Below are 14,634 nucleotides of genomic sequence, written 5' to 3'. Positions count from 1 at the left end.
TTTTGACTAGACATTTAAACATGCCCAGCGCTGATAACCCAGCTTTTGTCCTCAAGATCATGGCATACAATATAAGTTTTTACATACCCTCTAGTAATGCAGAGCCTTACTGGTGGCTGTTATTGCCTCAGTTAATAGCAGTGCTGAGAGACAGCTGGTTTTGCAATTAAAATAGTTAAGCATAACAAACTAACATAAAAGAAAAACAACGCAGGATATTAATCTTAAGGATCAAAGCATGACAAAGGTCAGATTAGCAGCTGGAGTTCGATTGTGGAAGAGTGGGTGGAACACCACCTTGGGCAAATGCCAGAAGGGACAGGACTGAAAGCAGTCACACTGCGTGCAAGGAGCACAAAAGAACAGGAGTGTGTGCACAACTCGTCCCAAGGTGTAACACAAGACAGCCTTCTAGACAAGCAGAAAACGGGTTGCTTGTTGACTGCATTCCTTACCTGATTGCATGTATGGTATATACATGGATATTGTAATGAAGGAATGTAGAAGCATCACAGAACTCTCACATCAAACCGTCCTTCCTGCGCTGGATGAGGCAATTGGTGCCCCGTGTGAGGAGTTCAGTCTTTGACTTCAGGGTGACAAACAGTCAGCTCGACGGAGGGTAAGTCTGGACTTACAAAATAAGGATTGAATCAGGAGACTTCCAGTATCACACTATCTCAGAACTCTTGCATTGTATCATCCTTTCTGTGCTGTGTTCTCTACACACAGATAGCAGTGGGTACATGTGCTGAGGACTTAACATGTATCTGCCCAAGAGGAATTTGCTCTTAAGTCACGTATTTATTATTCTATAAACCTAGCAGAAGGCACACTGTGATACTGACATTTCTCTGTGAGACCGAGCAGCTGTCACAATTGTTTTGGCACAGAATGAGCCGCAGCAAGCTGGGCCATCAGGGCACCCACAGCTCCTATTTATTTCTGCCACGGGAGACATGATCATAACAATTTTAATGATCAGAGAAAAGGGTGCGGGAGGAAGCCTGAGAATTCACCACACAGCAAAGGAAGGCGCAAGGTGATGCCCACAAACAGGCTGCAAAACAGTTCTTTGATGAGCACGGAGATGCTGAGCCTTCTGCCCTTTAGGGTACAATCACAGAAACAAGGAGTGGTTTTGTTCACAGCAAACAAAACCCAAGCAAATAAAACAAAGTCCCAGTCCTGCAAGACAGAAGAGAGAAGCATTTGGCTGTGTGCTAATGAGGGAGCAGTGGAGACTTCAGCTGACAGCAGAGAACAATTAATTTTTACTGGAAATATCAGAATGTCAGATGCTGAAATACCAAAGCTTTGGAGATGTGTGTGCCTTGGATATTGATTTTCTCGTTACCTCTGTGTAGCTGAGTGCAGATGAGGGCATGGGTTAATCCATTGCTAAACCTACTTCTAAATCTCATTCCTGTCCTCCCAGCTTTAGGAGCTAGGCTTGAAACAAAAGTGTCACTTTCTCACTTTCCATCCCAAGGATTTTCATCTCAGTCCAAAGTGAGTAACTTTTAGCTCTCCAAAGTGCTCAGCAGCTGATTAACTGCTTCAAGCACTACGGTATGGGTTAGCCAAGTGGGCTGCAATGAGCTGGGATGGGGAAAGTGGGATAACGGGGATGCTCCATGGCTGCAGAGCAACCCCTGGAATGAGCAGCAATAGCATTCCCATGGGTGTCCTCACTGCCATGTCCTGCAGGAGCCAGCTGTTTTGGGACAAAGCCCACTGCTAGTTTTTATTTCAGACCCGATGTAAGTAAATTATTTCTTCCTGTCATTCTACTTCACAGTGGCCTACAAATCTTAACCAAAAGACCAAGGTGCAGCACCAGCCAGCCTGCTAGCATAGAGCACAGGCAGCTCAGTGAAGCTGCAGAGGGAGTAGGAGCAGAGCAGTGAATGAAGCGGGCAGCCCAGCAGCCATCCTAGCAGCCATCCTAGTAGCCATCCTCTGCCAGCCCTTTTCTTGACTTGGGGAGGATACTCTGCTTGTTACAGTACAGCCCAATATTCAGAGGGTCACAATTTTAGCATCTGCCCCTGGCCTCCCAGAGCTTCTAGCACATTTCAAATTGTGTTAGTTTGGGAAAGAAGCAAACAAAATTAGTGTGGGAATTTTTGCTTTGTTTTTCTTTCCTCCCCTCAGGTGATGCTCAAAATAGAAAGCAAACAAATGTCACTGCTGATACACACAGCCCCCAAGGCAGCAATGAGATGCACAGGCACTGCCTGGCCCCCGTGCTTCATCAAGACTCTGATTTCTCGTCCATCACCCCCAACATTTTCAGCAAGGAAAAAATGGCTCTTCCAGCTTTTTTTGAAGATCAGATTATGGAAGATAATCAAACACCTTCCCACTTGCATGCTGATCCACTTGGTGAATAACATCAATACCGGTAATGGTTTGTTCTCAGTTTTTCATCACTTTCTTTTCCCCAATCTCCAGTGCAATTTACTCTGTCTGGCTATTTCAAAGCACATCTTTATTATGTCCTTTTACTCTATTCAGATCACCATCTGTTTGTTTCATTAGCAGTCTCACTTGAGCAGCGTGTATTTAGCAGGGCATTCAACATTCAAAAATTAGAAGCTTTGAAATCAACGTAATCAATTGGAAAATGACAATTTTCTGCAGTATTTTTCAGAAGCTGGTTCTAAAAGCAACAAGACCCGATTTCTTGATTCTTTCCCCTTCTCCTTTAACTTTAACTGAGAATCACTAGTCTACTTGCAGACTGAACAAGAGTAAATGCTTCCCGCATTTCAAAAACAGGCTGTTGAATAACCAGGCTAATCCTCGATCAGCGCATTATTTATCTGAGCACTCAGCAAAGAAACATGTTAAGGGACGTCACCCCAGAATAACCATCCCTTTCTGTCCCTCCTTCATTGGGGTAAAACCTAGCAAAGATTGCTCCAGGTTAGCAGTTCATAGGCCAGCCCATGTTTGATTAATGAGAGGGCCATCACACAGCTGATACAGAAAAATACACGACATAAAATAAGCAAGCTTAGAAGGGGGAGCGTTTTTCAGCCACATTGCCAGTGCCACACAGGAGATAAAGGATCATTTTTCACTTCTCTACCAGGGAGTGCAAGGTTGTTGGGACATGATGGCAACTCATTGATCTAGGAAAAGACCTGAGTCATTTCTGTTGACCCAGAGGGAGAGCAATGAATTCAGTTTCATGTCTGTAGCACAGGATTAAAAATAAGCCTAGCCTGAAAAGGAAAAGGAGACTATTGCATTGCATTTGATTGTATTGGATTGCATTTGATTAGTGTGTGAGATGAGGGCAGCATGACTGCTGGGAAGAAGAAGAGATCAGGCAGATGAGAAGCATGAAGTGGCACACAGTGATTTGTTTCTTCACTGGGCCATTAACTCAGCAGTAACCACCTCGGATGTTTTATTGTTTTAGATCCTGGATTTGACAGGTTCTTCCTTAGGCTGTGACTCCTAGACTCACCAGACCACAGCAGAAGCTGTAATTTCCTACTGGATAAAACTTACTTACTTGAAAAACACAAACACATCATAACTAATAGACTGATAATTTGCATGAATTCAGTCCTCTTACAGAGAAGTATGATATTACTTCTATCTGCATGGGCCACTGACTACAGAAAAAATCACTGCATTAATAAAGGGTAATTTGTGCCCCAATTCAACCCCTGGGAATGTCTGGTGTTACCAAGTCACTGCTGATGTACTTCTAGAGAGAGACTTCTCCAAGCTGCTGCCTCTGAAAAGACACTTACTCACCTATTCCCACTGGCCACCTAAAGATGTGAGAGACGGGAGATCTCTGGTGGGACAGGAAAGGCCAGCAGGCAGTCAAGATGCAGCAGTGCAGAAACCCAGACCTGCTCCCTGACTGCAAGCTGGGGGACAAAACTCATATAAGATCATCTCATCTCCAACAGCAATAGAACCGTTCCCAGAAAACTTCTGTGATGAAGTTTTTAAGCCTTTAACTGCTTGAATGGCCTTCCAAAGGCAAAGCAGTCAGGTGGGCAGACGTAAAAGGACAGCAAGGGCAGACTGCCATCCCCAGACTGCGTGTGCGCTGAAGCACCAGCTCCTCACCAAAGGGCAGCACCACACAAAGCTGAAAGAAGAGATCTATCCAGGGGCCCCAGTAAGATAAGAAATGCTTCAGGATCCCTTCGTTAAGCTCTCAGACTAAACAGAGATGAAGGCAGACAGACCCCATGACATTTCCCTAGCAGCTGAGAGCCACCCAGGCTCTCACCACATGCCCCCAAGGAAAAACCAAAGGCAAAGGCAATTTCTGCCATGCTGTGATGAGCAGCCAGCAGCTCTTCTTTCCCATCACTCCAGCCAGATCCTTGTCCCCATAAGACCTTGCATTAGGTGCGACATATCCATGCCTCTTCCCCACCTGAGGCACCTGCCCAAAGCTCACACTGCTGTGCATCAAGCTTTTCTATGCTAGCAACAGAGCTCCTCTGCTTGCTCTATCAGATTAATACAAAAAATGCTGCCAGCATAGGGGCAGGCCCGTAATAATGATTAATAGTTGCAACTTAGGTTTGTTTAACAAAAGGAAGGGTTAATGTATGACTGAGGCTGTCAGTGGATATCAGGGGAAACACCCATCACATCTCCAAGTTCCTGCTTCTGCTGTCTTCAAAGCTGAATGTATTTTGAACAGTATTAAAGTAGTTGGGCTCATTAAATTTTTATAGTTTTTCTTTGTCTTTTGCAGACCACAGATTTTTTTCTTCCTTTGGTCACCATCACCATGGGAAATTAGCTCCTAAACTCTTATTAATTTTTTGCTGGCAGTCTTTAATGGCCTCACTCTTGCAAGGCATCCCATTCATCTAGTGACTGCTAGGCCACGAGAGCACCAGGGCTCTCCCCCTACATCCCTTCCTCCAAGCAGAAATTAGAGCACAGTCATACTAAAAGCAAGAGGTGAGATGAAAGTGCCTGCTTCAGATCAGACACTGCTGCCATTCCATAATTAACTTTGCCTATATTTTCAAAGGAAGAAAAACCCAATCATTTCAAACCAGTCTCCCCCACGTTAATATTCTCCTTCTCAATACTAGTATCGAGGAAAGAAAGTGGGGGCTTTCTTCTTTTTCTTAAGTAATATTACCAAGTCACCTTCAAAGCACTATCTTGAGATCATTTTTCAAATGTCAGCATAAAAGGCAGCCAGGTTGCTCTCTCTTCTCTCTGTAGTTTCCCACATCACTTTGGGTTACTGATATGCTCAGGTTGAAAAAGACACTTCTTTGTCCTACCTCCCTCTGCTCCATTCCCAACTGTGTAAAGCAAAAAATCATGGTGTCAGGCATCTGACAAGGTGTTTCTACAGCCTCCACACCCATACCCCTACCTTTCACACACTTGCCTGGCAGGCTGCATCTTTATACCAGCATTACTTATGGCAACCACTTTCAATACATCCTGGCTCACTTCTGGGAGACATAGACATGCCACATATTTGTTAACCTGTGGAAACCCACAGAAATACCTGCTTGAGATTAAATGCAAACTTCCTGTAGAGCAGAAGCCTCCACACACTGATCTATACAGAATTCTGTAAGTCTGCAAACATAAATAATGCAAACAAGTACCTAGAGGTTAGAAGAAAACATGGAATTCAAATCTTTGCTTCTATTGCTGCCCTAATTTTTACAAAAAAAAAAAAAAAAAAAAAAGAGAACTTGAAAGAGTTACCTGCAGGTGCAGACTCTCCTTTGTCTTTTTTCTTAAATGTGCAAGCAAAATTGAATGAATTCAGCAGATTATAAATGCATGGGTAAGACAGCGCTTCCCAATGGTTGGAGGCTACATCTTGGAGGATGACAGTTCTGTTATTTCCAAAACTAATCTTGGTGTCTATCTGTGTTTCAGGTATTCTCACTCACAAAACCGTGCAAATCTTCCTCCTGCCCCTGCAATGAAGAAAAAGGAAGAGGAGTTAGCTGGTAAGATTAACCAGAATGGTTAGCTACTTGAGAAATACGACTTCAACAAAGCAAATGATTTCTATCTATCTTCCTGAAGGAAGGTGATTATCATACCACATTCACATATTTCAGTGTCAGATACCAGACAGACCAACTTGTGCTTCAGAAATCCCAACAGCCATTCCTTAAAAGCTGTTTCTGCTATTTCTGCAGTCTCAGCACCAGCCCCAGTGGGGCTCAGGGCACAGGAACTACCAAGCCTGGCCTCGCAGCTTCTGGAGACCAGCTTCACTAATGAACATCTGCTGCATCTCTCAGGCAGGAGCCTTCTTTTATTTCTGCAGAAGCTCAGTCGTGGCATTATCTACGTAATCCACGCCTGAACCAGCATATCTAATACAACACCTTGAAAGCAGGTATTAAAGCCGGCTCCGTTGCCTTTGTAGCAGAGCATTCTCTAAATCCACTTTGGATAATTCATTGGTTCTGCTAACTCCTCTGCTCTGCACAACCTACCAAGGGATAACAATAAACACAGCTCTTGCCTTTGCATTTGAGTAAACAGAAACCAGCAAAAGAACAGCCAATTATCAATGACGTTTCCTAAGTTTGCAAACACATTTACTGTGCAGCATTTAAATATTTTTTCTTGAGGTACAGTGGGTGGAATAGAGAAACAAAACACCAGTTTTCATCAAAAGTGTGGGGGGGAAAATTTCCCCCCACTTCCACGTAGAACAGCACACTGGAAAGTCAGCCTTCAGTATTGTGAAGAAACCCTCTCAGATGTGCCCAGACAACTCCTTGTGACTTGGATCATAATATTCTCAATAAGCAGATCCACGATGCTACAACAAGTGACCGTGGTACACAGCAAAGGCTGTATGAAGTACAGTGCTCCTCTCCGGAAAGTACTGAGCAGTAAATTCTGGGTCTCTCATTGCATATTCAGCAGTGACAAGTGATAAAATTCTCTCTGATGTGAAAAATTTAGGTCTCTCCTCCTTTATAAGAGTTACTAGCATGGAAGTGTAAGACTTCCATGGATTACACCTTTATCGACTAACAAACCATATACTCTTCCTCCTACTCCAAACCTGCACAAGCAAGAGCTATTTGAATGCACTGCTGGGCAAACAGCATTTTATAAGAAAACCCTGTCACAAACAAATGAGAAGAAAAATCTACTGTCAAAAACATCATCATACTTCTTCATCACTGTGCCGTGACATGACTAGCATTTGTCAAGGAAACCGCAAGTGCTCCGAGTAACTGTGATGGACCACTCACTCATTCCATCAAGCTGACACTGCCAGTAAGCTGTTCTAGAAATGAGCTGTTTTTGGATCAAACTGACTATTACCCCTATTGTTCTTACACAGATGAAGTCTCCTGTACTTCTGTACTGAGGAATGATCATGGTTTAAATTCAAAGGAGTTGCAGGCTGTGGTATCAAGGAATGAGATATATACCTTTTTGTTTTTTTACTTCAAGATGACTGGTATGAACTAACCTAGGTGAGAACTACTAAAAAAAGTACTCACCTGTATAGCAGTTGTTGGGAAAAGTGTAGGAATTGATGGTCCCAAATCAATTCTCAGTGAAAGAAGTTTTCTGCATAGTATCCATTACCAAAGCAACTGTAATACTGAACCACTTTGGGCACATTTCCACAGAAATACTAAGGGCCGGATTGGCCACACAACTGTACTGCCTACTCTCTGCAGCACTTCCCTCAACGTGGCTGTAAGGAGTACTGTTGGGATTTTGGGAAGCAGAGCACTACATTTCAGTTTAGTTATTCACACTATGTTTTGTGGATAAACAGAAAATTTAAGTCCCTAGAGATCAATCCAGCACTTTTCCAAAGGGCTTTATGCAAAATGCATACCCTCAACTTTGCTATGAAAAGCACACTTGAAGAGCTGTGAATTTCCACACCAAGATGCCTTTACTTCAAGTAATAACAGCACTTCATTTTGGACTATAGCTCCCCGAAAGGTGAAAAGCCTCTTAGCTTTCTCACCAATAGATAACTGAGGCTGAAAGATTAGGAGACTGCTACAAATCAGCAAGAAAAGATGCCACGAAATCATTGCTGAAATAAACAGCATATTTAATTTTTGAGGTGTAAAAATTAAGGTCTTTAAAGAAATTGGAAACCGAGAGAATAAAATGATTAATCAGGGAGCTTAGCTGGAGAGCATGCTATTTGTTTTCATAAACGGCTGTCTTCTGAATCAACATTTCTGGAGCGTAGCTCTTGCTGGGACACGACTGAGTGAATCAGCTCCAAGCTGCCCCCCCCACCGAGGATGCATTGTGGCAGCATCAACAGATCCCTCTCCCTTGTGGTGCTGCAGTGAATTCTGAATCCACAGCTCTTTATTCTGGGGCAGTCTGCCAGCGCCAAACAAAGATAACTGTCTGAGCATTTTGGTGAAGGTATGTGACTTAATTAACCAGGATAATGAAAGATAGAACGGACATGCCTTTGCCAAGGTAGTGAGTGGAGATGAGTCATGGAAGTGAAATATGTGAGCCTCTACATGGTTTCATAGACAGAAATATTTAGACATAATATGTGGACCTATTTTTCCGAGTATGTGAAAATAATTCCATAACATAAAGGGTATTTCTCAACACTAGCCCTTTGAGAAGATCATCTCACCACGTACCTCCACAGGAAGAGCGGCTATGATCCAGATGTCAAGTGGATCTGGAGCTGGTGGGGCTGAGTGTTCCCACGATGACGGCAAAGCTGGCATCAGGAATGAGCCCAGGGTGCTCCCTGCCATGGGACTGCAGCCAGACACGCATCCTCTCCAGAACACCTCAATGCCATCCTGGCTCATGCGTCTGGCACGTGGATGGAGGAGATGGAGATGTATGGGGATGCTGTATTGGGGATGCGAGTGGTAGAAATGAGGAAGGTGGAAAGAGAGAGGTAGAAGGTAATGGTGAAGGCCCTGTAGCTCGGCTAGGAAATGCGTGTGCAGCACTCGGTGCTGAGCACCAACCTCTGCCAAGGTCTCAAGAGCTTTGCTACAGAGCAGAGAGCAACGTAACAGGGCTGCCTCTTTGACAGCACCAGCCAAACGGGGAGATGAGAAAGAAATCAGGCAATTTTCATTAGTATAAATATAAGACATATGCGTCAGTATATTCTTATACATATAAGCACATATGGGCTTCCATTATCACTTCCTTTCTAAAAATAGTGTTTAAAACTCACAATGATTAACAAAACGTAATGCTGTATGCAGGAGAAGATGGATGAAGCCTCACAAAAGAGGTTATGAACAAAAGAAGCTTTGTGAGATAGGGGACATCTTCACTTGTGAGCAGTATTAAAACATCAACTTTATTCAGGAATACAGAATACATTTTTGAGGATATCCAGTTTACAAAAGTTTAAGACAAGGTTGGGTTTCAACACACAGCTTCCCTTAAAGCACTCGTACAACATCTTAATTTCAAGTGGGAAAAAACCCTCAAACCAGTAAAAAAGGGACAAACAAAGGCCACAGTTTTGTATTGAGATACATTCCAAGCAGAATCCAGCATGGTACTGAAATTCTTTCTGCAGTTACATATTTTAGTCCACAAATGCAATACAGCCTTGTGCCAATACAACATATTTCAGGTCTCATATGAACTGCAAGAAGAGCACTTGATTACAATTTTAGTTCCAGGCATATAATGCAAAATAGCTTCCAATGAGCAACAGTTAAATACAGTACTTGCCATTCGATCACCACTTTTAAAAATACAGCATTAAATTCTTCCTTCATTTAGACAATTTTAAATATTCATTAAAAATTAAATTCAGAATCAGCGTCCCTCTATCCTTTTCATCATTAATAGTTTTTCTTATCTACTAAAACCATTTGTCTTTTCTAAGATGTCTAAAAAGTAAAGCACACAAGATTAACAAGCTGCAGCATTAATTAAAATGAGAGTCATCATCTCTTTCCTCCACCCAACTTCTAAATCTATCATGAGGGCCCCATTAGCTGTATCAAAGTGAAGTGGTGTAAATAAAACTGATTTGATTTAAAAGGAGAGGAAGAACCAATGCAGAGTTACTTAAAAATCGCAGTGCAGTCACAGCACTGCCATGTATGCCACTGCAGGCGCGAGCAGAGAAAATTGTTCAGAGGCTCCCTTTTAAAAACATTACTGCCAGTTTTCCATTAGCACAATACCAGAGAGGTAAATTATAATTTGCCATACAAGGAACTTCATATTATTATCAAGCAGATTCACTAATGGCTTCATTTTAAAATACACAGCACTCTGACTTCTGCAGAGGTTAAAGATAATCAAAACTTCTGAAATTTAAATACACGGTTTTTAAAAATAACCCAAATCTTATTTCCAACAGCCTAAACCCAATTCCTTTATTTACCTCAAGCAATCATTTCTTCCAACTGTTTTATTGAAATTAAATTTATTAATTAATCCCTGCTCTTAGTGGAACTACTCATTACTGTGGTCACCACTGAATACAGATCAGGAATCAGAATTTGGCTCTGGAGAAATCTGTTTTACTTGTGTAAGAATAGGCCTTTGAAAGAACATTAATTTGTTTAAATATTAAGTATAAAGGAAAGCTCCTGGCGGACGCACCTCAAATTAAAAGGTTAAGAGCAATCACAAACAATAGAATGATTAATTCCAACTTCACCAGCTACAGAAGTCCCACTACACGGCACTTCATGAACATTCAGCTTCAACCTTACAAGACGAAGATGAAGGAACTGCAGGATTTTCAATGAAATATTTAATTTAATCAGTGCAGTTGTTACTACCATGCTTCTGCAAAGATTTCACTAAATAATGCAGCACAGTGCTATATTAACACTACCAGAAGTGACATGTTATAAACAATTTCAGTATGATATTACAGCAATTTCCTAAGAAACCAGCTACCAAATCTGTTATAGGTACCAGAAATCTAGAGTAAGATGAAAACCTTCCTTAAAGTTTTAGCATGCCTTTTTGGAACAAGATACTGAACTCCCGTACTTCTCAAAATGGTCCCCAAAATTAACAACAAAGAGGAAGACAAGACTTGTTTCTCTTTTTGGATCTCTAGACAATGATATGTAACAACAGCCCTCCCAAACCAACATAGTCAGAAAGGCACAATCTCCTTTTATAACTTGAGTTCTAAAAAACTGAAAGATTCCTATACAAAGATAAATACACCCTTAGCTGGAAGGGAAAAATTCACACCACTTAGAATGGTTCTTCCTCTTCTTCCTTTTTTTAAAGTCCAAATGAATTATCTTAATGCAAAAGTGACATGAATATATACAACCTGAAAGTGTATCTTATATATATATATATATATATATGTACATAAATGACAGTGACTGACACAGACAGAAGCAGCAGGCTATTTCCACTCTTTTCCTACTTCTTAGCAGTGCAAGATAATGTTTTTTAGATTCCAAAGGCAAACATGTTTGGTTTGCATATACTGTGTGTCAGAAGACATGTGAAATAAAGTCTTCCATGGAAGGCCTGCAAGAGGGATATGTGCCACTTAAGTTACACAGAACACAACGATTAGTTTCACTAATATAGCTTTAGGCTACTTAAACAGGAAAAATGAAAGTCTAATGAAACCACTGTAAACTTTTCAGTAGCAAGTTCTGAAGCCTAATAAAATGTTTCAAAAACTGCAATAGAAAAATAAGGCTAATTCTGTTAATGTATTGTAATGTGCAGATCCCTAAACAAAGGCAACAAGAGGGACAGCAGGGTTTGGCACTCATTCCCGTGCCCACATATGCTGTCACATCAACTATACTCAAGTTTGACTTACATATAAAATATAGAGCAACTATTTATGTGACAATGACAACAGTCTGCCTAGCAATTTGCAAGGACTGATGAATTAGCCAAATCCTGCTTCATGCATGACAGTGTAACTATACTGCTTGAGCTCCCACCAAGAATGGAATCTGACCGTGGCTTGCATGTTGCTTTACAAGGACCAAGTAGAATCTTCTTCAGTGCACTTCAGAATAGGCTGCGTAAGCCCTTAAGGAAAGGCTGCTGTTAATTTATTTCCAAATAAATCCAAGACCATCGGCACTACAGTTTTACAGTGTCCCCACTGTGTCATCTCAGCCCTGGAAGGACCGCTGCTTGTAAATCCATCTGGTGCCTGCCTCCCACATATCATGTCAGATGACTTCAGACATGGAAATAAAAACAAACAAAAACAAACACAAAACCAATTAAGTTTTATGTGTTGGAACTGAGCCTGAACTTTAATCACCCCACTACTTACACTCACACTCAAGAATTCTTGAGTCCTGAGCACCTAACCTTTGGGAGAAAGATGTTACCTTAAATAGGGAGGAAAAAAAGCAGAGGGTTTGGAAAAACTGTAGTTTTCCTCGTTTCCATTAAACAGCAAAGCCTGTTTAATGATAATGTTCATTACTTGAAAGATGAGGAGTGGGAAATATGTCTAATAGACAAATAGAAATAATTCTTCAAGACCAATTTCCCTCCGGACAAGAAAAAATACGCTGCATTCTCTTCTGTATATTAAGTGGAAGCACAGCACTGCAGCAGCATTAAAATTCAGAGTTTACCTTCCCTCTTTCCACTCTGAAAACCTTTACCTTTGAGTTGCTTTCTTGTGGGTGATTCAGCACTGTGCACTGAAACGTATTTCATGGGAGACCATCCTAAGAGTTAAGAGAGAAAAACTCAACATAGATAAAAGTAATTCTGTTTATCTGAAGAAACTAGAATTTGAACCAAATGAATATGAATAATGGCAAACAGTTAAGAAAAAGCAATGAGAACATCATAAGAAAAACATCAAGATTTTGAAGTTCTACAGATACAAACAGAACTTACGCAATACATGATGTGTATACATACATACAATATTAAACATGTGTATCCATGCATGACCATATGCTGACAAGCCCTAAACCTTTCACCCAGCTTCAATTGTTTCAGAAATTAACAAACCAGTCATCCACACAGAAGTTTTCCATGATGGGTGTTTGCTTCAGGCTGGCTTTGATGTTGAAGACGTAGCTGGAAAAATTTTGGTTTTGTTTGCTTGTTATTTTTTAACTTTTATTTTTTATTTTTAACAAGAAACACACAGAGTGATGTTGTTTTGCCACATTTGAAATCTTGCGCTGGTGTGTTAAGCTTCACTGCCTCCACAGTCAGCCTGAAGTTTGACAGATGAGCCAACCTCTGTGGTTTTCCTGAGAAAATCCATGCAAATTTGGCCTCAATACTGGCATTGGGGCAGAGGAATAAAAACAAAAAACACTTGTTTGTACAGTTATAGAGCTGTTGCATCGTCACAAGCTAAAACTGAAAGTTTCATTCACAAGGAGAAAGTTCTAAGCAAGGAAGAGAAGGGCCATATACAGCATCTTCTGCAATTTGAGTGCTGCCAGTGGGCTTAGCAGTAGGCTTCTTTCCTCCTGAAGGGCTGCCTCTCTCATGCTTCAATGACCACCACCTGGCACTAGGCAGCAGGAAGAAACAGTTCACAGAGGACAGGAAGCAGTCTAGAAACAAGAGATCTGGCATACCTTTTGTGTGCAACGCTTGTCAATATTACACATGCACATATATACATTCAAATACAGTATATATTCTGAGAAATACAGCACATCAGTTCTTCGGCATAGCACCGTTTCCCTTGCTAGTCTGAACTGGAACCTGCTTGCAGGAATATTGTCAGGAACTGATGCATCTCCATATTCAGCTCTCACAGGTCTTTGACGAGCACAAAATGCTGAATTAAAAAATTAACGTGGATACAAATCAAGTCGTTATTCAGGCACACATCTGCCTGAACCTTATAGCAACAGCAAATTAACCCACATGGAGTAGAAAAAGCGAATCTCTTCTTGTCCATCCCGAACACTGAAGCAGTTACGCTTCTCTTTCATCATGGTTGACCAGAGAATTGCTTGGATCTGCTGTCCTCCCAAGAAGGGTTCTGTGGCCATCCATGCTCTCATGCACATCTCTTGTCCAACCGCCGTCTGTGCCCAGAGGGCTTCCAGCCGTGGGGGTGTCTGTGCTCACCACGCTTCCTGTCCGAGACCGGTAAGGAGGGAGATCTGGCTGATTAGGGGATTCAGATTCAGAACAATAAGGAGGTGGAGGAAGATCAAACCAAGGTGGTCTGCTGTAAGATACATAACGCAGTAAGAGGTTACTGAAAACAGCGGCATGGAAAACCGTACGTAAGATCTTTTTCCAATAAAGAATAAAATGAGCAGTATTTCTTGGCATTTCCACGATGACACCTGTCAGATGATCTTACACAGACCTTCCTATGTTATTCATGTTATTCCAAAACCTTCAAGGCACCATCAGGTAACAAGGTTTCTGGACAGGATGCAACAGAACTAATGACTTCCTGCTGCAAGGAACACGCGTTGCCAAACAAATCTCAGCTTACCCTCAAAGACGAAGAAGTAAGAGCTTTTCTTGCGTAATTTTACACAACCTGAGAAGGCACCATGAAAGAAGTAAGGTAAGTAGCAGATTTGCATCTGTAGATAAAGATGCGAGCACAAAACTGTGAAGAAACCTCTGCTAAGTGACAAAGATAAATGGCTTAGGGTCTACAAATAAATAATGAACTGAATTCTTCACAAG

At 41.5% G+C, this 14,634-nt stretch overlaps 1 protein-coding gene and 1 long non-coding RNA gene across 4 annotated transcripts in view; one reads left to right on the top strand and one right to left on the bottom strand.

Annotated features, from left to right (window-relative positions):
* Positions 1-491: 491 nt before the first annotated feature.
* Positions 492-13,843, top strand: LOC104911076 (uncharacterized). Its single transcript, XR_793621.4, has 3 exons — positions 492-622; positions 2,158-2,407; positions 5,908-13,843. It is a non-coding gene; the product is annotated as an uncharacterized LOC104911076 (long non-coding RNA).
* Positions 9,298-14,634, bottom strand: part of LDLRAD3 (low density lipoprotein receptor class A domain containing 3) — a 115,492-nt gene continuing 110,155 nt past the window's right edge. For all 3 annotated transcript variants that reach the window (XM_031553511.2, XM_085224579.1, XM_085224581.1), the window contains one exon: positions 9,298-14,158. In XM_031553511.2, coding sequence (XP_031409371.1) covers positions 13,900-14,158 — 259 coding nt within the window. In that variant the 3' untranslated portion in view covers positions 9,298-13,899. The remainder of the gene's footprint in view (positions 14,159-14,634) is intronic.

This window comes from Meleagris gallopavo, chromosome 5, assembly GCF_905368555.1.
Source record: "Meleagris gallopavo chromosome 5, MGAL_WU_HG_1.1, whole genome shotgun sequence".
NCBI lineage: Eukaryota > Metazoa > Chordata > Aves > Galliformes > Phasianidae > Meleagris > Meleagris gallopavo.
Note: the sequence above shows the minus strand (reverse complement) of the source record. Positions and strands in the feature narration are given on the sequence as shown.